Raw genomic sequence first — 27,507 nt, 5'->3', positions numbered from 1 at the left:
CCTTCCTCCGTATGAGACTACAGCGGAAGTGAAGTGAAAAATAACCACCCCCGAGGAGCAATTTTTATTTCCTAGAAAGCTCAGGTTAGCGTAACCCCAGCCTGAGACATGAAAGGACGAAGTTACCACCCAGCACAGGTTCTGCACACACCCGAGGCAAGTTCTGACTTTATTTCCTCCCTGTCCCTCAGCAAACTCACCCCAGCCTCCATTCCTATACACACTTCCTTTGTTTCACTGCTAACAAAGCCCAACCAACACGTGTCCCCAGCCTGCTCTGTATGATACATCACCAGCTAATGATCATAGAATCATAAAATCAACTAGGTTGGAAAAGACCTTTAAGATCATACAGTCCAACCAGGACTGCCAAGTCCACCACTAAACCATGTTACTAAGGGCCTCATCTACACATTTTTTGAACACTTCCAGGGGTGATGATTCCACCACTTCCCTGGGCAGCCTGTTCCAATACCTGACCACCTTTTCAGTGAAGAAAGTTTTTAGTATATCCAATGTAAACCTCCCCTGGTGCAGCTTGAGGCTGCTACCTCTTGTTCTATCACTGGTCACTTGAGAGAAGAGACCCCACTACAACCTCCTTTCAAGTAGGGATAGAGAATGACACGGTCTCTCCTCAGCCTCCTTTTCTCCAGGCTAAACAACCCCAGTTCCTTCAGCCGTTCCTCATCAGACTTGTTCTCCAGACCCTTCACCAGCTTCACTGCCCTTTTCTGGACCCACTCCAGCACCTCAATGTCTCTCTTGTAGTGAGGGGCCCAGAACTGAACAGGATTTGAGGTGCAGTCTCACCAGTGCCAAGTACAGGGGGATGGTCACTGTCCTGGCCCTGCTGCCACACTAGTGCTGATACAGGCCAGGATGCTGTTGGCCGCCTTGGCTGCCTGGGCACAAACTGCTCATGTTCAGCAGCCATCAATCAGCACCCCCAGATCCTTTTCTGCCGAGCAGCCTTCCAGCCATTCTTCCTCAAGCCTGGGGGAAGAACGCCATTGCATGGGATGACTGTGGCCCAACGCAGGACCCGGCACTTTGCCTTGTTGAACCTCGTACCATAGGCTTGGCCCACCCAGCCAGCCTGTCCAGATCCCTCTGCAAACCCTTCCTACCCTCCAGCAGATCAACACTCCCACCTAACTTGATGTGTAAGTGTGCGCTGGGTTTACTGCACAAACAGGCCCCAACCACACACGAGCAGCTCCACGCAGCCCGCCCCAGCCCGCCCGCTCCCACTGGCCGGGGCGACAGGGTGCGAAGTGCGCACACGCTCGCCCCAGGGGCTACCGCCGCGCTGGGCGGACTTCCCCTCACCGCTCCCGCTCCTCTCTCCCTGGGAGAACCCAAGTGCTGCTGGGGAGCAGGGGAGTTCCTGGTCCCTGCGGCAGCGCGGAGGCGGCAGCCGCTCGTTCCCCCCGCCTCGCCGCTCTTCACTGCGCTGCTCTGAGGCGACGCCAGCCGCCGATGTGCGGCGGAGTGCAGCTCCAGGAGCCACTACATTCCCCCACACCCCGTCTCGCAGGAGCCGTGGTCTCGGCCGGAAGCGGCGGGCGGTGCCTGGCGCCGAGCTCTGGCGGCGGAGGAGCTGGCGTCTGAACAATAGTGGTGCGCGGTGCTGGGGCCGGTGGCAGCAGGGAGCCGGAGCAGGCCAGACCGGATCGGACCGCACCGCGCGGTGGTGAGCGCGGTGAGGAGCCTGAGGAGGCGGCCGGGAGAGAGCGGGACGGGACGGGGCAGGGCAGCCCAGCCCAGCCCAGCCTCCGGGGAGGGGAAAGGAAGGGGTGCGCGGGCGGGGAAGCGGCGGGAGGGCTCGGTCCCCGCCGACTCGGTCCCCGTCGTCTCCGCCCCCGCCGTCCCGCTGTGCGGCCTGGCCGCCCCCCGCTCTCTGAGGACGAAACTTTCCCGGGACGCTGCCTCCCTCGTTCCGCCCGCGTCGGGGCGGAGCGGGCCGGGCGGCGTGTGGCGCCCGGGTGGCGGGTGCAGTAACGGTCCTGTCCCTTGTCGTGTCGTGTCCCCCCCCCCCCTTCCACCACAGGGCACTATGAACGAAGAGCAGTTTGTGAGCATCGACTTGGACGATGACAACGTCTGCAGCGTTTGCAAGCTGGGGACCGAGAAGGAAACGCTCTCCTTTTGCCACGTTTGTTTCGAGCTGAACATCGAAGGTAACGCTTTACGGGAGTTGTCCTGTGCGAGCTTCGTTCTTAGACTGCTTGGCTTGGAGCTGGACGCAAACTGAGCTTCTCTGAAGACTATCATAAAGGCTTAGATTTGGAAACGTGTATTTATAAAGTTTTCTTGCCGGCCAGACTAGTCTCTTAGGTTCCTAAATAGCTCATTTCCAGTAAAGGTGGGTGCCCTAGCTGCTCTAGTCCCTGTTCCTCTAGATGTAAAGATATACCCCTCTTTAAAGAGCTTCTGAAATGCCCTGGCATTAATTTCGTCTTGTGGTATTAGACCTCTGATGTTAACTCAGATTGGGAGGAGTTAATGTTCTGCCTTTATTCAGGGGTTTTGCTCAATAGAGGGGTCTTTGTGTAAAACTTACTTCAATTTCAAATTTTAGAGCATAATAGGATGGTTTTGGTTTTGTTTCTTAAGATTAATGTTTTACTTTCACTAGAAATAATCAGAGGATTTTTTCTTTTTGCTTTCATAACATGATAATGCATCTTGTATGATAAAGCTGGGTTCATTGTCAAAGCTTCTAAAAGTTTGCTAATTATAAAGAAGGAATTTTGTTCATCTTTTAAAAGACTAATCTTGTACTACCATTTTGGTCTCCAGTATGGTGTTTTTAGAATTTCAAACCTTCTTTTGCTGAAGAGCTTGCCCATCTTGTTGCTCTTCTTCATGTATGAGTCAAGTGTTGGCATGAATGAACAGCAGATTAGTTATTTCTCTTTTAAAAATTGAATAACAGATTTTTCAAAAGTATGAATATTGTTGCTTGATTTTGGGGCAACGAAGTAGTTTGTTCCAGTTATATAAAGTGGTATTTGCCAATTGTACGTGCATGTGACTGCCTGGAGTAACCGGTATTGGTACAGGGCAATTGAATATGAAGATCTTAACACAGTTCTGTGAATAATCCCATTTTTTCATGACAGATAATAAGATTTATTCTGCCTCTGATATATATGAGGGTACACAAAAGGTCTTAAGTCTGCCTGAGTGGAAAGTACCGTGAGATATAAGCACTGTACCCAGTCAGCTAGTTGCTTATTTCGAACCCTAGGAACATAAAACTGACTGGAATGTAGGGGGCTGTGAGGATATGTGTTCCATGCAGTTTCTATTATGCATCTTTAAGGTCTATGTTGGTACTAGAGGCAATATGTTTTAATCTGAACAGTACTTGCATACTTCAGTAGCAAGTTGCATGCTGTATGCTTTTGTTTAGAAGAGACATACTTGTATATTTACACTTTCTGATAAAACTCGGAGCAACTATCTAACCTCTTGAGTTTCCTTACTGCTTTAAAATAGGTTTACTGTTCTCAGTGTGAAGATGTTTCTAGACTTTAAAATTAGGAAAACCTCCCCTATTGCCATAATGACAATTAAGTACTTTGGTTACATTCAGAATCTAGTTTTGTTTTGAAAGTGTTGAAACATTATTATAAAATTGCTGGATGTTTCCTACCCTCTGTTTTTTGAGATAAGCTGTGGATTTGTCAAAGTTACTTGTTACAGATACTGTTTTACAAAATAAGCATTTTTTTTAGCTGGAATGGGTTTTTTTGGTTTTTTGGGGTTTCTTGGTTTTTTTTCTGGAATTCTGAAGTAGCCTTGATAATAGTAAAGACTTAAATCTCTGCAGCAGACTCTATGCATAATCTTCTAAATTTTTGGTTAATTTTGAAAGATGGCTGCTTATACAGAATAGTGATGAAAGCTCACCTGAAATTACATGAATCGTTACAGTAAAAACTTATTTTTTATTTTGCATAGTAAAAGCATTAATATCTTTGCTCATTATAGCATCAAAATACCTCAGTTTCTGATACTGTGTACCACTTTTACTGATTACAGGGAGAGGCAACTTAAAGGTGGTAGAGGCTGTGTAAGTGACTTTATAAAGAATCATTTTAAGACTTTTCAGCTGAACCACTGCATGAGCCAGCCCTTTCCTATATCCACGGTCATGCTTTTCCTACTTTTGACATATCTACTGCATTCCTGTATTTTCCTGTGACAAAAGCTGTGATTTGTATATATCTAAGATAACAATCTTTTGGCAGCCCTTGGTAGGGAATGAAATGGATAATTCACTGACTCAGAATGTTAGACTGGATGTTTTCGTATTGACCTCTTGCTTATATTTTAATGAAGTTTAGATGTGTTATAGCTACACGTTGAGTTGAACAGAATCAGAGTTGAACAGAATCAACTCTTAAGATGCATCAACTCTATAGATGTGCGATCCCATAATTACAAAGAAGTGTTATTCTTGCCAATAGTTCTCCTTTTTATCTAATATCGTATTTAAAAATCCAAGCAATTTAAATACATACATAAATTTTTAAGTAATTCAGGAAGCAGAATACACTATTCTCCAAAGATAATCATGCAACAGCTAGTGCTTAAGGCTTGCTCATTCTTAGTGTTAGTTGATGTGCATGTGTAACTTCTCAGTGAAGAAGGAAATAGCAGGCAGGCTATTAGTCACACCTCAGCATCTTGCAGGATGCTTAAGTACTCCCACTGTTTGCAGCACCCTGTTAACTTCCATGTGTTAAGTGCTGTCTGACTTAAGGGGAATGTGTAGCATTGCTTCCATCTTTCCAGACCATCCAGTCCACACTAGGAGGTGGGTCAGGATTGAAGGGAGTGTTGCAGGTACATGTGCAGGTGGTGGTGGCAGTGTTAGATTTGCAGTTGGACTCGATGATCTTGGAATCATTTAGGTTGGAAAGGACCTTTATGATTCCATGAGTGGATGTACAAAATTCTAGAAGTAGGTGTCCCAGTTTCTTTTTTCAAAAGGGTGTCATATTCTAATGCGTTAACAAATCTCATGAGACCAAGTCAGTTTCTCTTCATGCCAGAATCTTATTGCTTAAAGCTGTCTATGGTAAATCCACACACTTGAAGCTGATTTAGCCCAAGGCTTAACCACCTGAACCCCCTCTTAAACAGACTTTCTCAAATATGTAGAAACACTATAGAAATAAAATTTACTTAGCTGTACTTAATAACATTACAGCTTAGTGATGGTGAATCTTTGTGTCCTCTGATGCCTCTCAAGTTCAACAGCTGTACAAGTTTGCTTGTGTGTAGATGGTAATGTTGTTGATCATCTTGGTTGGCCAAGATGAGTAACTGGAAATGAGCAAATCAGAGACCATCCCCATCTCTAACGACTCAACAGACTTCTTCCTGGATCAGTGTTGTGATATGTCTGTCTTTACTTTCCTGACCTTGGGGTGTTTGTAACATTTATTATGTTTGAACAATAGCTTAATAATGATAAATAATTGGGGGGGGGGGAGGGAAATCAACTTATTCTTAATCCTTTATAAAGAAGACTGCTATACAGAAAGCTTAATCTGTGGTCTGCCTTAATAACTGCTGAGTTTCTGAATGAGGAAGTTAGTTATTGCATCATAAATCCATTTGTGTTTTGGGGATTTTTAACCAGAAATTAGGTCTCCAGCATATTTTTTAATTGTAGATTTTCAGTCTGTTAATGAAATAAAATGATAGCTTAGCCTGAAATTATGCTTCTTCCCAAGTTCAGTCAATTCACAGAAACCACTGGTTTGAGTGGTGAATTTATTCAGGAGTGATGTATATAGATTATAGGGTCTTTTTCTCTGAAGCTGACTGAAAGAGTAGTAATGAAGGAGAAAAGGGAAAATGGGCATACAGAATAAACAGAAGGGAAAGATGCAAGTTTAAACTTTCTCCTATTACATGTCATCAACCTTTCTTGAACAGGGAAAAGTAATGTTTTTAGGAGAGTTTAGTAGTGCTAGTCTTCAGTCTAAACAGGGCAAGAGAGGAGGTGGTGTTTTTTCTTGACAGTATTTTAGTTTGAGGATTCATGCTCCAGGAAGCTGAGTGAATTAAGCTCCATATAAATACTTTTATTGTGAAACTAGCTTTTGTGTCTGAGGGATCATTACCAGGTGATTTAGCAAAACAGAATCTTAATGTTACTCTTAAAGTTTAAAATATGCGAAATATTTACATATGATAAATACTAAACTAACGTTTTGAGAAATTAAGCTGATTCTGTACAGTGATTTCAAAGTTCTAGGTGGAGTTTAGAATACCCTGGTGGTGTGGGTCTTCTGGAGTTTGTTGTTGGCTTTTATTTTCCTTGTGCAGGCAAGGTGAACATAAGAGATTATTGTGTACTGTTTTGTTTTTCTGAGTAGGTGTCACAGTAGTAATCTGGATTGAAACAGGAAACGTTTTAAATTCATATGTAACTAGATTGCATAAGACAGGAAATCATGTGTGGTATGTTAGTTTGAGACAAATTTCTTCTCCTTTTTAATTTCATTATATATGGGAAAATTACTAACTGAACTCTGGTAGCAAATACATAATACTAACAACAGATCTGCAGTTACAGCTGGAGGATAGGGGAAAAATACATGAGCGTACAAATGTGTGTATGTATAAAAGCTGTCTGGATGTCTATATATCAATAAAACAAAACCCACCACTTGAATGTGGTGTCCCTACAAGCTGCTTTGAAACTGCCGTTGTACGGTTTCCACATAAGAATGTGGTGCTGTACAGGGATACCCAGACTGTGCTCTAATTCTGGTAGTAGGAGGATGTAACCATCTAGACCCTGCTTCAGTTGTGCTTCCTGCGGTGCTGCTTAGAGTTGTTTAGATCTCTTGACATAGGAATGCATTGTGCAGTGCAGATGTCCTTTGTTAATGCACGCTTTGTGATCCTCTGGGCAATGCCTGTGGAAAACCCAGCTTGAGGAACTTAAATGTATTTGTTCATACATGGGACTTATCTCTGAAGATTTCAAAGATGAAAGCATGTAATAATTGCAGTTTAGCTTTATGTTATGTCATTGACAATGTGTCTGTCTTAACCTGGTTTTATGCTGGTATGTCTTGATGCAGAATTATTTAGAAATCTGAGTTTCCTGAGATTCAAAGGTTTGTAATGGAGAAAAAAAAAAAAAAAAAAACAGAAGGGGAAAAATCTAATTGAATTTTATTCATTCTTTTGCTGATCTGGTGCTGCTAACTACAATAACATGTTGGAGAATGCGAGCTGATAAGCAAACTGGCTTGCTTCCATTTATGTTTAGAGTCGAACTACAGGTCTTGTAATATAAAAGAAGAAATGGTATAAGTACTGGGCATCTATTCCCCTGATTTGTGTGAAGATAGTTATATTTTCATGGTCCTTTAAAGTGCTGATAGACTCATAGCACTTGAATCAATTTCAGCATCAGGTTGCTGTATCCCAGTCTCCAGGTTGAGACAAAGATCCTATGAACAAATCTGCCTTATTGCATAGGTTTTTTTCCTGTTAAGGTCTATAAAATCTCATTTAATATCCTCATTCTCTGTTCTTTATGTTCATCTTAACAACTAATCACCACCAGCCCCCCTCCCCCTTTTTTTTCTTAGGCTGTGAACACTCAAATTTCACTTTTTTCCTCCTTACACTCTACAGAAGAATATCTCACTGAAATAAAATGGATTGTAAGATGTAGCTGAAAGGATTGGAAACTGCTGCTTAAATTTCATTCTGTTCCAAAATATACACATCCTTTTTCTTCTTCTTCAGTGTTAATGAAATAATAACCAGTAAAATACATTATTCTGGCAATGAAAGCTAAAAAAATTCATCATTGCCCTTTAGACTAGACAGATGAGAACTTTTTTCAAGGTAGTATTTGCAGTCCAGAGGTGTGACTCATTTCTGCAGACTTGAATGGACTTGTGGAACTAGATGCAGTTTCCAGTAAACCTCTTAACTACAAATTCAAGTCCAAACACAGTTGGATATGCTATTCTTAATCTTCTAAGTGCCACTGAGCAATAGTAGAGCTGTGTGGCTAGTTTTAAAAGTACTTTTTTTGATTCTGTATGTGTAGATTTGGGAGGTTTGTACATGCGAAAAAGTAAATTGAGCAGTTATGTTGCTTATCTGGCATAATCCAGAATACAGAAATCCTGTCCCATGGCTTCTGCTCTCTTCTAGATCAGGTTAATTGATTTTTCTTAAGAAGTGTGAGACATCTTTAAGATAGCTCCCGTAGTAATGTTTTCGTCAGCATGTATTGCTTTGTCTAATACAGTAGTAAACCCTCTTGTTAGTAGTTTATAGGGAACATGAATTTTGAAAATATGTTTAAAGGGTCAATTGTATCTCTGTTCTGTCTTATATAGTGTGGGTTTGATATGTGCTAAAATACAAATGAGCTAATAGAAATGCAGTGGGAGATGATTTGTGTGCATACTTAGTGCGTGGAATGCACTGGCCTTATCTTATGAAGGTGAGGCGAGAACTCTAATTTATGAACAAGATAATATCTGTTCTTTACCAGGTGTCTGGTTTTGGAAGTTAATGAATGGCACTGGCGTTTTCCTTCTAGCCAATCTAATAAATCATAAGATTTAACTCTGAAATGAAATCGCATGCATACACTTAAAAATATTAGGTGGTTTTATGTCTTGTCAGGCAGTTGTACTGGAGATGTATGTCTTGAATGAACCCATTTTTCAGTGCTGGCAGAATTGTAGAACAGAAGAATATCTGCTTTCCCTACCCCTTGTCATTTAGATGTGTGGATGACTTGCTGTCTTAGGTCATCGTGGGCCGTTTTTATTTAACGTGTTTTGAACAGGTCTTGGGATCTGCTTTTCTGTTAGAAGAACCCCTCTCTTTCAGCACTCTTAAAAAGCAGACTAATACACAGCACTGGTTTAAAATAGATAGACATGAATACTTAATCTCTTGTGGAGCATTCCATTGTCTGCTGCAGCTCTTAGCCCTGTACACCAGGTAAGCCAAACGTGAGCTCATCTGATCTTCCTAGTTCCTTGTGGGCACTAGCAGATGTTCAGGAGCTGTTTAAGGAGCTGGCTAAACATCTCTGTTTATACAGAGCCATGCTGTATGTGTGCAGGTTGGACAGCTGAGGGAGGCAGCTGGAACATTTCAGAACATGTAGTGAAAGCCAGGGCTCTTAAAGTAGGCAGCCATAGACTAGCCTCCTTCACAAGGGTTCATGCTTACTTACAGGATTAAAGGAAAAAGCATAGGTACCTATCACAAATCTTTGTAGAGTTATCTATTTAAGATGAGGTAAACTGCATCCAAGAAGTGTTTCCTTACTGGCTATGAAGGCAGTCTCCACAACTAGCTAGAACTAGAGATGTACCTTTTGTAAGTGTTCTGACTTAAACCGATGATTTCGCCCATGTTGCCAGTACTATGCAAATTTGTGTTATGAAGTGCATTCACTCTTCTTTGACTGTCCTTAATAACCGGATGTATTTTACATATTTATGGAAACTCTATGTATGGTGGATGCCAGCATTATACTGAGAAGACAGCTTTTCCTTTCTCTATGGTCAGGCGTATATATATATATATCTCTTGCCCGTAAGTGCTTGTAAATTTTGTAAAGGGGCTTTAGTTAACTGATGTAGTACAAACTTATAATTGACTATTCATGTGTTTAGAAGTATTCTTGTTAATTTTAGTTCACTCTGCCTTGAATTCTGGAGGTTTTTTTCCTCTTCAGCTGCTTAAGCTAAGGTTATTCACCATTGCAAAAACAATTCATTTCCAGCATTGCATTATAAATTGCTAAGAAGGGAACACAGGCTTTAATGTTATTTCCAACTGATGGAGCTGAAAGATCAAATCAGAAGGTTTTAAAAAAAGTACAACAAACAAATGGGGGAAAAAATCCACTGTGGAAGATAAACAAGCAGGCTAATAATCACTTTTTTTAATGAAAACTCTTATGAAGGGATATGAAGTAGTCTTGGTATTCAAGAGCATCCTTTTGAATTAAATTTGTTTATTATAATCTTCAAATGAGAACTGTTCTAGCAAGCTTTATATACAATGTGAGCAAACATTTCAGTTTAGTTCTGTATCTTTATCATGAAGAAGAGTTATAGATGTTGGTGAATCAGTGGCAAAGGCAGAAATAAAGCCTTTGTAAACTTCTTCCCTTCAAATTAGACCCCAAAACTTTAATATGATCAAAACTCATTTACTTTCAAGTATAAACACTTTAAAATCGGGTCTATTTTTTGGGGATGTGATTACATGCCTGTTTGTATGGTAAATATTCTGCTCTCTGCTACTTTGCACTTAAGAATAACTAGAAGTTACAAAAATGTGTACTACTTTATAAAGTGCCTGATTGCTGGTCATTCATTTACAGTATCATTTTGTAGGAGTGGATTAGGACTCATGGTGAGAACTGTACCAGTATAGAAGAAGAGTTTCTGTCTTGCATAGCTTACAAATTGAAATATTCAATTTTTATTTTCTTTTTGCCGAAATACTGAACTCTTAAATAAGCAGCCCTGTTCTTACAACAGCTCAACATATAAAGATACTGCTGAGTAAAGTGATACCATTCGTATTTAATCTACAACACATGGGTTACCAGAATCAGAAGCAAAATTAATGGATGGTAAACACATACATTGTTCTGTGATTTGTCTTAAGGTTTGGCATCATCCTGTGAATCTTGTTCACTTGAGGCATGATCTCTGGCTTAAGCTTCTTTCCTAAGAGCATCTGCTCTCTTAAGTTAGTTAGGTATGGTCTTCTAAATGTTACTGAACTTTGGTGGATTTTTATTTTTTTTTTCCCCTGCAGATAAAACATTCCTGCTCTGAATGGTTGTGGGCTTTTTGCTTTTGAGATTTTTTTCCTTCCTCTGAAAAAAAAAAAAGTATGAAGGATAGAATGTGCTTGGACATAGTCTGCAATCCTGTTCTTGGGAAGTAAGACAAAGGACAACTGTACATGTACCTACAAACGCAGAAGAAAAATGTTGATGGCTGTGTTTTACTGACTTGAAGAATCAGCCAAAAAAAAAAAAAGGAGGTTGAGGTAGATATTAGCAAACAGGAATGTTGAGACAGAACTGAAATCCTGTGAAAATCCCCAGAACTGACCATAGCTGTTTACCAGAATTACAATTCTTGTAATGTAGAGAAGCCTTACCTTGTTTTATTTCTTTCTTTTTGTATAGTGTTGAATAAAGTGTTTTCTAAAACTGAGTCATCATGATATATCATTTGTTTGATCCATGCCAGTTTACCAGCTGGTAGATTTTTTTTCTCTAAGTGTGATGAAATCTGAGTGGAGTATGAAGTTTTACAAAAAAGAAATAGTCATCTTTTCTGTCCCATAAAGCTAATGGTATTGCCCATAACAGAAGGATTTGTGTTAAAAGAAACGTACTCTTGCTGTAATACTGCTACGTCATTACTGGTCTGTGCTTGCACAGCAGCTGTTGTGAATGCTCAGCTCTTCCAGAAGGTTAGTGACTAATGTTATTCATGTTCTCTGTATAGGAAAGGACTAATTGTCACCTTAGTACAAAAGATTGATTGAGTGTTGTTTGGGGGGTTTTGGGAAGTTAGGGGTTTTTTTTTTTTTTGCATGTGTTTGTTGCAGTAAAAATCCAGACCAGTTATGTGAAAGCTGAAGTCTGGTAGCAATTGTGTATGAAACTGGTTTTTGGTTTTGTACATTTTCTGTTCCTTAACTGTATTGAAGATTATTTAGAAAGACCCTCTTTGGGTTGATTGTGAGGGTTGTGGGGGTGGTATTCTTGTGTGCTGGAACTGTTTTGTAATAACTTGCTCTATGTTCAGAAATAGTGACATTATGGCTAATATATGGCATATAAATAACAAAATTTAGACTTTTGAAGTAACATTTTTTTCCTTCTGTAACAGTTGCTAGTTTCAGGCATACCCAACATTACTGAATTCTGATAAAAGATTCCATTGGGCAGCATGCCTCTGGAGTGGGGAAGTTAACAATGTTCAGAACTCTTTTGAAAGATAAAGACTTTTCAGAAGGAAAGACTAGAGTAACCTTGCGCTTGTGGCTTAGACGTAAAAATCAGACGGGGCTTTATAAAGTTATGCTGCACTTGTTCTTTTTTTTGTGTAACTGAAATTGTGTGTTTATTTTGTGTGGTCTCACACTCTTGTCATATTGGACAAGCACATTTATTCTCATGGAAATAATGAAGCAGCCTCAAAGGAATTTTTTTTTTTTTTTTTTAAGTGGTACTGCAGTATTCTATCATTTGCTGTGCAGGTGTTTCTTTTGTGATTGCCCCAGAAGTTAGAGTGTGTATACATAAGGAAATGTTGTCTGACCGGCTTCTTCCGATATGCTAGGCAGAGGACTTAACTGCAAGAGGCCGTTTCTCTAGATCCAGCTCTGGGAATATTTCATTAAAACCACAAGATTTGGGGTTTTTCCTGTTTTTAATGGAAACAGTGCAGTAGTCCTTTCCCGAGTTTTGGGAAAGGAAAGGATAAAGAGGAGAATAAGGAAATGAAATCTTGGTAGGTACGTTTGATGTTTGAGTTGGGAGAAGGGTGGTACCCTGAGAGCAGAACAGACATTGGTACCTATTAGCAGCTGTGAACTAGAAACAGTCTGTGCAAAACTGCGTTTGTCCTAGATTTACTAACTGTGCTTTCTGCAGTTTTCTTCCTTCTTCTTCACCAAATCTTCAGTTTGCTTTAAATAGGCTTACTCTGTCATGTGATCAGAAGACATTGGCTTTATTCATTCATCTTATGGTCAAATTGTTAGGTGGGTTCCAGAGCATTATTGTGTATATATTGTATTGTCTAAGACTGTGTAAAACTTGGTTTTCAGCCAATCTGTTGATGTTTTCTGTAAGTAAAAGACAGCACTGTAAGCATCAGCAGTGTAGCATGTTGAAGAATCACTTGGGTAAAGCAATAACATTGAACAAATCATTCTGGCTTCAAAGGGTTTGCAGTGTTGTGAATATATGCCTTGACTTCAGTTGACAGTGTTTGCTCTTCCTTGATGGCTTCAAGATTTAAGGGTTTCCATTATTCTACTTGAGTTTAGCAGACTTGTTATATTTAAATTGCGCTAATAAGTCATGAAAACAAATGACTTGTCTTTCCTTGTTTTCACTAGAAATGTTTGGGGTTTTCTTTAAATCTCTGTGAAGATAGAGAAGGGAAAATAGCCTTGCAAGTAGGCAGTAGCTCATATAGAGCTTTAGAAAAGCTAATGAATGTCTTTTTGCTGAAAGAGGTTGAAAGATACTTTGAGGTGTAGACTGAGAATGTTGACTCTATACCCATGAAGACAACATCTGTCTTTGCTCCAGAACTTCTTCAAAGGTGGATCTGCTTAGGATATCGTTTTTGTTTGTTCTGATACTTGGTTCATGGACAGAAGGAGCGTCATGACCTTACCTTTCTCCCTGCTGCTAAGAACAAAATAAATTCCACTGCTGTCCTCTTTCATTTTTCCACTCTTTTTGTCATTTTGCCCTGTGAATTGTGTACACTGTTACGAACCCAACTGGAATAGTAATGCTCGCGAGTTTCAGCACTGCCCAAAGAGTGGAAAATTAAAAATTTATAATCTCAGTGTTTGAACTCCCACCCCAAAAAAAAGCTTATTTTGGGTGGGGTGCTTAAGGTTTACTTCAAGAATTTAAGAGGGTAAGTCAGATATAAGTGAGAATTGTTGTAACATGTATTTTTCTGCTCATTAAATTCTCAATTATCAGATTTTGTTACCTGCTGCATTTCTTCTTTGTTTGTAGGGGTTTTTTAGTATTTTAATCTCTTTATATACTTCTTTTTGTGCTAAAAGGTACAGTGGCTGCAGCTCAGTTCATGTTGCCTAGTTTCAGAGATCTAATTATGTTGTTACATGTTGATTTAAATGTTCTGGTTGTAGTAAGCATTGAGCACTTTCAACCAGTGGTTCACAAGTATGCTATTTGTTATTTGCAGTGAAGAACTTGTTTGGCAGAATTGTTTTTCATTATATTGGGAACTTCCCAAGTAGTATACTGGGCATTGAGATAAGTGTTGAACCATTCAATAATCTGGGCTTGGGTACTGAATCTACTGCATAGGTGAATCTGAATTAAAATAAGTAGCCATGAAAGTTGCAGAAAGTAATTTTGTACTGCAGTACTACTAACTTTTTGAAATAGTTATTTCTCATACCATCTGTGTTCACTCACCAACTGTAGATGTTCACAGATTGTGTTCCTTTTTAATATGTCAATCACTATCAATTACTTTAAGGTTTGAGTAAGTTACCTGCTGTAGCTGTTTGAATAGTCTTTGAAGGAGGACAAGCAAAGAGGAGAATAAACATTCATCTTGTATGATGTCATGATTTAACCACAGCCAACAACTAAGCCCCATGCAGCTGCTCACTTGCTCCCCCCATATTGTGGTGGGGGAGAGAATCAGAAGAGTAAAAATGAGAAAACTCATGTGTTGAGATAAAGACAATTTAATAGGTAAAGCAGAAGCTACGCAAGCAAAGCAAAACAAAGAATTCATTCACCACTTCCCAAGGGCAGGCAAGTGTTCAGCCATCTCCAGGGCAGCAGGGCTCCATCAAGTGTAATGGTGACTCGTGAAGACAAATGCATTAGTCTGAACATCCCCCCTTTCTTCTTCTTCTCCCTGCTTTCATATGCTGAGCATGACACCACATGGTCTGGGATATCCCTTTGATCAGTTGGGGTCAGCTGTCCAGGCTGTGTCCCCTCCCAACTCCTTGTGCACCCCCAGCCTGCTCGCTGGTGGGGTGGAGTGAGAAGCAGAAAAGGCCTTGGCTCTGTGTAAGCACTGCTCAGCGATAGCTAAAACACCCCTGTGTTATCAGCAATGCTTTCAGCATGAATCCAGACCAGCCCTATGATAGCCACTATGGAGAAAATCAAATGTATACCAATCAAAACCAGCACAGGTTAAATTAATTTCAGGACAGTTTAATGTTGGCAAGTGTTAACAGCAATAGAACTTGCTTCTCCAGGTGGGCTGCAAGCTTGTACCAATGCAAAACAATAAACTAAGTCTGAATTATGTTGACCACTTGCATGACACAGGCGTGCCCACTGCAGTGTTTGTTGACAGATGGCTAGTAACATTATCTATAGAAGATGGGAGCATGAATGACTGCTCTCAAAATGCTCTTCAGAATTGTTCTATGGAACGTTCTGGTATATAGCTGGGATTACTTATACAGCTTATGCACTTGTGTATAGGGGTAGTGCAATATGTATAGAGTTAGCAGTTTGCTTTATCTGTGTTATTATCCAGGAGGCACATGCAGGTAATCTGCAAGTCCTGAGCTAAAGATTATTGTGTGCAAAACACTTCTTATGCTAAGAACGCGAAACTTAGTGGGATTTCTCAAATTATAGAGTATCACATAACCTCGTTTGCTTCAGTAATTAGGTTGTTAATAGGAAAGCATCACTTAAGTTCTTGTTTTCTTGGCTGCTTGTGAGTAAAGATTTTGAAAAATTGAGTATACAGTAAGTAAACTTTTTTTATTGTGTCTTTACAGGAGTACCAAAGTCAGATCTTCTGCATACAAGATCTTTAAGGGGGCACAGAGACTGCTTTGAAAAATTCCACTTAATAGCAAATCAGGACTGTCCGCGATCAAAGCTCACTAAAAGTCCATATGCAGAAGTAAAAAATATCTTGAGCAAAAAAATTAACTGGATTATACAGTATGCACAAAACAAGGATTTAGACTCTGATTCTGAAAGCTCAAAAACACGCCAACACCAGCTTTTTAACTTCAGACATCAGACTGATAGAAAATTGCTCCCACAGTTTGACTCCCCAGTACCTAGATACTCTGCGAAATGGATAGATGGGAATTCTGGAGGCATCTCAAGCTGCTCACAAACTCTTTTGGAACAAAGAGAATCCACTGATTTCGGACTTGGTGTGTTACAAGAAAGAGGTGCTACCTTCTGTTGCAGCAGTGTTTTGTGGTCTAATCGCAGCCAAGTCCAGAAAGCTGAAAAAGCTGAAGGTGATTCTCTTACCAGTGTTCGTAGAAGGCATCGTCAATACAGCAGAGAAGAACGTAAGTATATATTTACATACAACCTAGCTAGCAAGGGCATTCTTCGAAAATCTCTTGACTATTTAATGTCCCCATAGAGCATTCACATCCTGAAATACAACTTTTAACAGTTTGGAGTGACTATAAAATCTGTGGGGAAGAAAAAGGCTATGCGGCTAAGCAGATAGCACAGGGGGTTTGGTTGGTGTGAGGTTTTTGGTTGTTGGGGTGTTTTCTGTTAGAGGGGAGCGATGGGGTTTTGATTGGCTTGGGGTTTTTTTGTTTCATTTGTTTTTTTTAATTGTTTGGGTGGGTAATTTTCGTGTTAGGTATACCCTAATATGGTACAAGACACACCTAATTTACGCAAAAAAGTTATCCTTGATTGCAGTCACTCCAGTGTGTCAGTCTTGGCAGTTACACAGCCCCAACTGTGACTACTAAGCTCCCGAAAATAACTGTCTTACTGAACTTGTGGAGTGCCTTGAATTATATTTTACAGAGAGCTGCCCTAAGTGATAGGGGATAGTAGAGGTAAAGTAGCAGGGCAAACATGTGAAACAACATAAAAAATTAAATATTCTTAATAGAAGCAGACTGATCTTGTGCATCTTACTACATTTTTTTTCCTCTTCTGTTTACTGAGCATAAGAAAATGGGAATGCCTTTATGCCACCATATCCTCTTAAAGGCTGTAGCAGTAGACCTGAGACATCTTCTGGTGACTGTGGTGATATTGAAAGCAGTGGAGGAGTAAGTTTTCCCATTATTTAAGAAGAGGATTGCTAGAATAAGTCTTTAGAAATACCTAGGGTATTGTAGTGTCTCTGGAGCCAGCCTATGTGAAATGTGTTTGGACTAAGTTCCTAGAGGTCTCTGCAGTTACCATCCTGCTATTAGAACAGCCTGGTCCCAAACTGGAATACATCCACTCTTACTTTTATAGATGAGGAAGGTAATTGGAGAAGGTTTCTGAATTTCGAAAGACGCGAGAAAGAAGACAAAAAAGCTGGTAAAATACTCAGTGGAAAATTAGGTGGTGTAAAACAGTTATAATGGATTTCAGAATGTTGTAAGATGGAGTGAGAAAGAGGTACTGTAAAAAGTTGGAATCGGTTTCTTTAGGCTCCCATTTTTTAAGAAACCTGTCCCTGCAAAGTTCTGTCATATCTCATTCTTTATAAAGGGATTTTATTTAACTGCTGTGTGATGTTTCATATTGCATTTGTAGTGAATTAGAAGTCTTAAAGCCGTAAATCAAGACAGATAACGCTGTGCTGTTTGACCACCTGTCCTCTGGTGTCATAAATTGGGATTGCATAAATCAGGGTGGCAGTTAACAGGAATTATGAAAGCTTGACCTCGTTTATGGGGTTATCTAACTGAAGTTAGTGACTTGGAATTTATCTCTTCGATCTCTGAGTTTTGGACAGGAGAACATAAAGCCATTTTAAGTAGGATAACAGATTTTTTTTTCCTTCCGCTAGGACTGCATAATGCACTTTTGAGGCATTTTTGCTTCATATTATAAGTATTTAATCGTTTTGCAGTATTTAGCTTTAAAAGACATTTATATGGAGACTCTGTGATTATATAAGGTTTGTATTTTAGAGAAAAAACTTTTGTCAGACTTGCTGCCAGAATTAGGTACCTTCTTATTTCAGTTACCTCCACTGTAACAACATAACCGTTCACTAAGAAAAACTCTTCTTAGTGTATCTGTAAATAGCTTGGTCAACATTCCTTTATCATTTACCTCAGCTATGGATAGAATAATACTTTATCATTTAAATTAAGCGTTCTGTTCCTTCTCCCTTTCCCTTTTGTGTCAGAATTATGTGACATGAAACAGTCATGTCCTGATACACACACATACACAAAGTGTGTGGATCTGCCTATCTGTTACAGTTGATGAAATGATGATGAAAATAATGAAAAGATGGAAAGTAACATCCTACCACTGGGTATAAAAAAAGTGGGAGGGAATCTTGACCTTTTTATACAGCTGTGAATTACTATATTAAATCCAGTCAGGGCTTTTATGGACCTTAAAGGGTAGAAAGATGTGAGAAAGGAATCTTCAGTTTGCTAACCAAGGGTAGGAAGGACCACTGCTGTACCTGGCTGTTGGAGGGGAAAGGTGAATCTGTTTCACTATTAAGTGACCTTATGTCTTGAGTAACAAGTAGGCTATCTCAGCTGTTGCTAACTTGTTTGGTTTGACAGTGCTGGCAGAAAGTTAGTATCCCACAGCTGCAGGAGCTGAGAAAGTTTGAAAAGGAAGGCTTAGGATAATCATAGACTCTCATGTGTAGGTAAAAACCATCCTTTTCAGAACTTATGCTTTAAATGTACAATATTGAAACCTCTTGCACTGAGAAATCTCTGAACAAAAGCTGCATCATCGCAGCGTAGGTTTTTCTCAAGTATCCAGTGAGAGCTTTGCTTTTGTTCCAGTGCCCTGTATCCCCCAGTGGTGATCAGGATTGTCACTTTTCACCATGCTGCCAAGGGCATTTCAGCAGCAGGCATGGCACCAACCTCTATCCACTGCTGGGTTGAGGGATTTCTGGGAAGAAAGCCAGTGCTTCCCCACTTGCTGCTGTTGATTGAGGGCAGCATAGAACACTTTCACAATTTTCTCCTACAAGGTTTAATACGTGTTTTCTATAAGGAGGATCAATGTACACAACCTGAGATACAGAAGGGCGTTCGAATGATGCAGAGGATCTTCTAGTTCTCACTAGGAGCATAGCATAAGAAAGTGAGAAGTAAACCTGTTTTTATATGCTGGTCTTTGTCTCAAACTAAGATTTTTCTTCATGATTTGTTAGTGGGGTACTCAGTGGAAACTGTATGTGTTATTTTTATATGCATAAAGCACAAAACTTGATAACCAAAACAGTTAGCTTGTGTGCTGAAAATTCTGTCTGGAAGCTGTTTCCTATAGGCTTGCAGATGTAGCAGGAATTACTTCAGAATTGTCCACTTGCCCCCAGTTAAACAGAGGTACTTGGCAGGGGTTACACTGTGGAAACCGCGTTTTTTAGTCAGAGGAAGGTAAAGTATTTAAAAATGTTGAGCAATTTACAAGCAATTGATTCTGGAGTTCTGAGGGCTTGAGTTTCCAGCTTTCTGACATTGAAGAGGGAGCTTTCCTATGGAGTAAATTCTTGTCTGTGACAACATAAGAAATAGAATTGGCAAATTATCCACAAATGACTGATAAATAATGTTGTCTCTGAGTTGCTGCCACACATCTGTTGATTATTAGGATGCAAATGATGAGAATTTGAGAAAATGGAAGTTTGCATAAGGATGCTTATGTGACTTTGGTACTAGTAATAACAAATTTTATTGTTACAGTGACTGTGATGACTCCTGGAGAGTTAAAGCAACTTAATGAAAAACTGCTCAAGCAAATACAGGGTGAGAATTTGTCAATGCTTTTTGGTTTGGGTTTGTGTTGCTTTGTAATATGGAAAATCTTGTTTTAAAAAATAACTGAAAGGAAAGCCGTCACAATTTAAGTTTTGAAGAGAAATCTTTATATATCACATTTCTATCAATCTAAACCTCCCCTGATGCAACTTGAGGCCATTTCCTCTTGTCCTATCGCTTGTTACTTGGGAGAAGAGACTGATGCCCCTCTCGCTACAACCTCCTTTCAGGTAGTTGTTGAGAGCAATAAGGTCTCCCCTCATTCTGTTTTTTTTCCCAGTTCCCTCAGCCGTTCCTCATAAGACTTGTGCTCACCCTTCACCAGCTTCGTTGCTCTTCTCTGGGCATGCTCCAGCACCTTGGTGTCTTTTTTCTATAGTGAGGGGCCCGAAACTGAGCCCAGTATTTGAGGTGTGGCCTCACCGGTGCCAAGTACGGGGGGATGATTAGTTCCCTTATCCTGCTGGCCACACTATTTCTGATACAATCGGAATCCACGTAATTATCAGTTAAATGTCTGTGCCTCTTTCATGGTAATGTTCAGCACTGCATCTTAAGTCTATGGAAGTACAGGGATCAAGTGTGTTAACCTAATGTGTTCTTGCAGATGTGTTCGAAGAGCTGACACAGCAAGTCCAAGAAAAGGACTCTCTGGCCTCAGAGCTCAACGTCCGTCACATTGCTATTGAGCAGCTGCTGAAGAACTACTCCAAGCTGCCATGTCTACAGATGGGACGAGCAGGGATGAAATCAAATGTCCCCATTTAAAGGGGGTACACTTGTATCTCCCTGTAGAGCTAACTTTCCCTGACAGCTTTGATAAGCATTAAGTACAGCTGCACAGATATTTAAAAGCTTTTCAGGAAACTTGGGCAGCTTTCTCTTTGCATTCATAATCCATGAGGAGTCTTATTCCACTTTGGTTTTAACAAGGCAAATATTTTAGGTATTAAAATCTATTGTAATAAGGTTTATTCACATTTTGGGATTTTTTTTTCTTGCCCATAACTATGCATGAGCCTTGAAATGAATTCTGTGTTTTGTTGACAATAAAATTGTACCTAACAAAGAATGACCTGAAGCCTGTAAAGCTGCCTCCTTCATACAGAGGAAAAACAAAAATTTGAGGTTTGATCAGGTCTGATCATGTTACATCCGAGAGAGCTTTAAGGGGAGAACAGTGTTAATGAAACTCATGTTTTCTTATTTATTATGAGCAATATTTTATTATCGAAATTTTATACTAAATAAATATCACTATTTTAGGTACTTTTCCAGATCTCTTTATAAAATGTCTGAATTACTCTGTGTAATGTTTATGCCTTGTGTATGATTGTTTATCCTTTTTCAGGTCTGTATCTTTCATGATACAATTTTAAAAAAATCTTGTTTCCCAAAGAGACTAATTTCACATGTTAAAGAAGTGGTGGTGTATCACTTATTTTTATTAGCTTTATAACTGGAGAATTTGGTTCATGAGAGACGTTTAAAAAGAAAAGCACAGCACTTCGTTTAAATTAAAAAAAGAAAAAAGTCCATACTTTGGTTTTAATGCATAGAAGTTGAAGTTGTTTTATATGTGTGAAATTTTCAATGCTGAAAAATTACTTTGATGAAACTAAATAAATTTGTAATACTACATTACCTTGTTTTGCTTTTTTTATAAAATTAGATCAGATTGTGATAAAGTGTTTTTAATTTTGAAATGCAAACAGTGACGATACATTATAAAACAGCCGCTACAGTCTGCCACGCTGAGAAATCTTGGTTAATGTTTGCCAGAAAGACAGAAGAGCTGCATTTGCGTAACTGAAGGTTCCTGAGTTGCACTGAAAGAGTCAGGGGTGGGAGGAGCAAGTTCCCCCCACCAAAAATTAATGTCTTTATGCTTTCTGTTTGTATCCCTTTAAGTGATAACAGGGGGTGGTTTATATAGCTGACCTGAAGGAATGACTAGCATGGAGAAAGGTTTAGATTTGATTTTAAAATCAAACTGAGACTTAAGCTGGAGTTCAGTCTATATTTATTGATTGCCCTCCCTGTAGCGATATCTGGACTACACAGGACAGGTTGATTAATGTTACTGTTTTTTCCATAATGCATTTCTGGAAGGGCCTTGAAAGAAGTTTGGAACAGCTTGAGAGTATGCAAGAGTTGGGGTTCAGACAAGTTCAGTCTGTGTCTGGGTATTATGTGATTCAGGAGGGGAAAAAATCAGTGTCATTACTTGCATATGCAAGCAGGTCTAGAAGTAAATGTGCATTAGCTCATCCCTAATTACAGTTGTCAGAAAATGGGTTAATCTTCATGTGCAAGTCTGTCAGTAAACCTTATTAGTACAGTACTAAGATAAGTGCAAGGTGACAGAAGTACCGTTGTTACTCCTATCTGTGAAAATGACCATCGTACAGTCTAAGCGAGGCTGGGTCTAGGGTTCCCCACGTGTCTGATCAGACTGATGAGGGCCTTAATGTCACTTCACTGCTCTGGGTAGTGAGGAGAACTAAGTTATGCTTAACAAACACTTGCTGCTTGCTTTTGAGAGAATTAAACTGAAAACTTAGGCAAAATTGTGACAGGCTTTTTTAAACACAGGAACATTTTACCCGTAAAAACATTCACCTAAACTGAATCCTGAGACCTTTTGTTGCATGGTGTTGCTGTGCTTGGAGACCCTAACAGTGAGGACACAGCTTCATCTCAGGCTGAATTAGATGATAGTAATTAAATGCACAAGGAGGAGTCTTGCTTGATCAAAATGAGATCCATATGGGTATTAAAGAGCATACAGCAAAGTTAGATCCATTTCAGAGCTTAATCTATTATTTTCATGCAGATTCTTCCTTTTTTAGCAGCAACTTGGTTACTGCATTATAAAAATGTTGCTCTCCCTTTTCCTTAACTTGGGATCTCATGTTGGGCAGGGGTTTTCTGTTAACACCCCTGGATGATAATGCAAGCGCTGGTTTCCAGGCCCACAGGTAGGGTGCTGGGGGCATGTTGCTGCTTTTTAATGAATCAAAACTCTAGGAACAGGATTGATTTTTGTAGTTTGGTTGCTTGGGGTTTTTTATTAGAAATATTTCAGTCACATAACACTTTCTAGATAATGCAACTGTTTATGTCAATATTGTAAATGCTAATTACATGTGGCAAATAGGTAATAGGTTGCATGGGCAGTTAAATTTGTTTTGCAATTAAAAGATTTAGATTGACTTACACATATTTAAATACTGAGATTTAATTTTGGTGGAAATGTAATAAAGCAGTCTGTTAGTATCTCTTTCAGATTAGCAGGTTGCTTACTTTAGTAGGTTTTTTCCCCAGGATTTTTGGTTTTAAGAATTAATAAAATCTTGTTTGTTTTTTCAGTGGATATAAAATTAGTGATGTATAACTGAAACAATATTAAGGAAACTGTCCGTAGGCATAGTGTTGAAGCTATTAAAGTCAGTTGGGTCATATTTTAAACTTTCACACAGTAGCAGGGGTTCTAAACCACCTTAAAGTCATGAAGCTTCTGGCTAAAGAAAGGGTTTAAATTCATAATGTCTGCAAGTAAACCTATTTGGAGTTTTTAAGTACATTTTTATGGTGTACTGTGAGACAGCCCTCTCTTCACTGTTGTTTTGCCATGATTAAACGTGTTGGCATCTCTTGACTTCGAGTTCTTAAAAAATGATTTCATAAGGATGTTCAGATAGTGTGTTGGAATGAAGGGAAGTAGGAATGCCTGTGGCTGTAGCTCTCAAGGTAGATTAAATTCTGCAGTAGGGTGGAAAAAACAAAGATGCTACTAAGTTACTATTGGGTTTTGGTAGTGTAATAATAACACAAGTCAGTGGGGAATCCCACAGTGAAATGAAAGGTAGAACTTCATTGGGTTTTTGCCTCCATTTAATTTGTATCCCATACAGTTCCCATTGCCATGAAGTCCTGAAACTTGCAGGAAATGTCTTGCAATCACTTTTTTACCTACCATCTGCTTGAATGTTTATTTAAAGGACTGTTTTCCTCAATTACTGAGAACAAATTAATTTGCCAGTTGAAGGTATAGTTACATAGTTAACTCTTTTCCATAGGCCCCTTCTAAGGCAGTCAGGTCCTTTCCTGCACTAGTATCCTCCTCTGCTCACTGCAGTGTGCACTCCTGAGTCGCCATGACAAGCCTGAGATGCCATTGTTCTTCTGTTAGCAAAAGCAGCAACAAAAAATAAATCAGTTAACTTCTCAGTACTTGTAATACCTGAAAATATCCTCTTTGCCCCCCCAGCACCCAGCTTGCACGCTTGGTAACCTGCTCGTGCCTTCACCACTTTGCAATCAGTCAGGTCATCAGTGTTGACAGCATCACTGGATTTGGTGTGCGAGTGCAGTTCAGCAGTCCTCAAGGTCTGTACATAGCACATACATGTAATGTATATATAAGTATGTGTTATGAAGCATGAATCATTGTATCCTGTAAGTGAAGAAACATGGCTGAAGATTGGGTTTATTAAGCAAGGATAGCCTAACTTCTTTTTTTATAGTAACAGCAGTTCAGTACAGGTTCCTGAGCAGAACAGTTCCAGTAATTCCTCTTTAAAATATTTTTTCTTCCTGATATAGCAGAAAAAATAAGTACTCTGTGAAGCCAAATGCCAGCTTTAAATGATGAGGCTTCCTTAATCCGCCTAAAGAAAGATGAATTTATCAAAAATAATTTCACGGTTTTCACCTTTTCAACGATTTTGCTAATCTGCTGAAGCTAAAAAATACTGCGGGAAGTCAGTATTAGGGGGTCTGGGAGAGGAGAGGTAGCAGTTTGTGGCTTTCAGTAGATATATTAATTAGAATTCAATATCCAAGGCAGCCAGAGTTCAAAACGAAACGATCATAGATTGCGCATTGTTGCATTTAGAGCTATGCATTGAAATAAACAATAAGGGACTTCTTTCCCAAGATCATTTTAAAATGTGATCCTGAATACATGTTTATGCAGGCCGCACTTCTTAAAAAATGACTGTGCTCCTGTCTAACTAGAGGTTTGTTTGAAGTGCTGTTGCTTTAAAGTCTTTGTGTGGTTAATCATGAACGAGGCTTTTGTACAGGTGACTTTATTTAAGGATATATGGTCTTTCACTGCAGAGATAGGCGAAGGAATAATATACAGTGTGAATGTGCCATTAATTTAGGAACACGCAATATTTCTCCTCAGCACACCATGGGCTTCTAAGACATTGATAAGCAACAGCATCCCCATAATGCTGATGCAGCTGCCATTCAGAACAAGCTGGACCATATTCTTTGTCCAAAAGCTCTATCACCCAAATAGAAGACAATTTGTAACAATATTTTGATAATTAACCACTGCCAGTGATGCGCAGCAAAAGGCAACATGCAGGGCTGTGCCCTCTGGCACCAGTTAGCGCCATGGGGTGGATGCTGGGGTAGCGGGAGGAGAGCGGAGGAGTGCAGGAAGCCAGGCTCCCATGAACTCGCTGAACAGCCTCTCTTGCTGCTGCTGGAGTCACACTACTGGGATAAATGGGCTGTTGCTGTGACACAGCAGGGCACTTCTTCTATATTCCTCTTTCCAAGCAGATTCGTTGGACCACACCAACAGTAATAGTCCTGTTTGCCGTGGCTGCTGACTTCTCTTTTGTCTCTTCCCCCTGCCCAAAAATCCTTCCCCCTTCAAAAACATGCTTAAAAAAAAAAATAAAAAAATCATCCTTTTGTAGAATCCTAGCTATTGTTTGGAGAAAAAAAAAAAAAGGAAATTAGAAAGTGCTGAATCCAGTCATGGGAAAGATGCACTCATCTACGTCACTAACCAGCAGGCAGGTCAAACTGGTCTCCATTAGCCTGAAATCATCAAGTATATTTTTTTCCCAGTAGCAAAGAGCACTTGATTTTATTACTGGATATACTTATGAAACACTCCCTCATTACATTTCCCTTCAAACTGCTCGGTTCTCAAAACTTGTATTTGCTCTGCATAATCAACTCTTGAGGAGGAGAGGAGATTAATTTGTGAAGGCACTGTGGTGCTATATATTGACAGGCAAAGGAGAAGGCAAGGCCTTTTATTTTGCTTTTGCTTAGCTTTTTAAAGAAAGATATTAATAAGATTTCTCACTACAGTAACTAGCAGGTGATCGTGACCTCAGAGGAGGCAGTCAGCATACATGCCCAAGAGGCATAGGCTGGCCTTCAGCAAGCTTGTCAGCTACCTTTGTAGATGGCTCCACTAACACTTTACCCTGAGGTCAGTGAGACAAGGGGAAGTGGGAGGGAGCCTGGTCTTTTCCAGCCCAGCCTCCTCCCAAATTAAGCTGTAACTCTGCCTCACTTGAGATAACTCCATCTGAACCCTAAAAGTTGGGTTTGTGAGCAGCAGGCATGGGACTGGCTCCTTCCAGCCTCCCCAGCCAGCAAAGAGAGGCTGACAGTGCATTGCCCTTAGGCTGTCTCATGGCGCCCACAGCCTGTCCTTGGGTTTGCCAAGGAGAGGTGACGAGAGAGACCTGCTAACGCTCAGAGCCAGCAGAGCTGGCTGAAGTGCTTCAACTCGGCCACAGAGACTAATCCACCCTGTTGCTCATGAACAATTGCACTTGTTTTCTTTCAGTGTGACAAATGGCCAAGGTTGTTGCCTTGCACTTACTTTTGTACTTGTTAAAGTAACACAGCACTTAAAAAAGAAGTTGAATTTTGGCATATAAGTCAAAGACATTGATCCAACGAGAAAAGCAGAGCAGCTATCACTGCCAGTAATGTGATGGGGTCCTTTAGTGCCAGAAAAAATTAAACTAGTAGCCAGATGCTTTCATCCATTTCCTTATTTCTGCTCTGTCCTAGTCAACCACAACAAATCTGTTAATTAACTGCATTGATCAAAGTTAAGTGCCTAATGTTTAGATTCGACATTTTAGTGTTCGGTGCTGCATCATGGTTAATGTAATCTCTTTGCTAGCTCTAGTATCGTACTCGTTTTCTTACTCTGCACATCATTTAGCAGACAAGGTTTTCCACATAGGAAAAATCAGGTGACGAAATATTCTTCTAAAAGCAGATAATTCATACTCAGTAATAGTTGGTGTTTGTGTGTAAATAAAACACCTATACATCTGCAAATCTCAATCACAAGTACGTTTATTGTTTTATCTGGCCAACGTGCTTTAAACCAGTTCCAGCAGTGACAGTAAGGTGACCAGTTCAGCATCATCTTCCACAAGACATGAGCAGGCCCTGCTGAGGAAATCACCATGGGGATGTGTTACCTCATGTTCAAGGTCAGCTCAAGGCTTTTCCAATTTAGCTTTGATATTCTTCATGTTGTTATCTGAGAGGCAGATCCTAGACGCTGCATAGCTAAATGTGAAATGCGGCTTTTCGCCCTGCTAAAAGCACAGAGCTTAATCATCATTTATATTATTTATGTTAACCTTCGACTTCAATGCATCAATTCTTCAGCACACACTGCCGTTTTCTATAGGGCTTTGTGAACATTTCAGCCTGTGTGCTGATCACGGATCTTTTTTAAGCTGTCACTGGGGCAAGACTAATAAAAACTTGTTTGTAGCTGTATATTATCTCTGGAAAAAACTTTAATTTTATGTAGCTAATATAAACAGATGTTGTGGTTTAAACCCAGCCAGGAACTCGCCCCCATCCATCCCCCCTCCCAGGGTGGGATGGCGACAACTGAAAGAATGCAAAACCCACAGGTTGAGATAAGAACAGTTTAATAACTGAAGTATAATATAATAATACTAGTGCTAATAACAATGATAAGGGAAATAACAAGGGGAGAGAATATAAAATTAAAAGGGGAAGGAAGACAACAAACACAAGTGATGCACAATACAATTGCTCAGCACCCACTGACCGATACCCAGCCCAACCCGAGCAGCGATCTGCCCTTCCGGGTAGCTCTCCCCAGTTTATATACTGGGCATGACGTGCTGTGAT

General features: G+C 39.9%; 1 protein-coding gene across 2 annotated transcripts; it reads left to right on the top strand.

The window, feature by feature from the left end:
* The first annotated feature begins 1,431 nt into the window (after positions 1–1,431).
* Positions 1,432–21,189, top strand: C2H21orf91 (chromosome 2 C21orf91 homolog). Of its 2 annotated transcripts, none has more exons than XM_030477260.1 (5): positions 1,432–1,705; positions 2,054–2,183; positions 15,598–16,131; positions 19,477–19,539; positions 20,159–21,189. In XM_030477260.1, exons 2-5 carry the CDS (start codon positions 2,060–2,062, stop codon positions 20,317–20,319), a joined length of 882 nt encoding a protein of 293 aa, XP_030333120.1. In that variant the 5' UTR covers positions 1,432–1,705; positions 2,054–2,059; the 3' UTR covers positions 20,320–21,189. The 2 variants fall into 2 exon arrangements, with proteins under 2 accessions (XP_030333120.1, XP_030333121.1); XM_030477261.1 differs by having other exon boundaries at positions 1,574–1,696.
* Positions 21,190–27,507: the final 6,318 nt, after the last annotated feature.

This window comes from Strigops habroptila, chromosome 2 (genome assembly GCF_004027225.2).
Source record: "Strigops habroptila isolate Jane chromosome 2, bStrHab1.2.pri, whole genome shotgun sequence".
NCBI classification, from domain to species: Eukaryota; Metazoa; Chordata; class Aves; order Psittaciformes; family Psittacidae; genus Strigops; species Strigops habroptila.
This window is presented reverse-complemented; position numbering and strand designations above follow the sequence as displayed.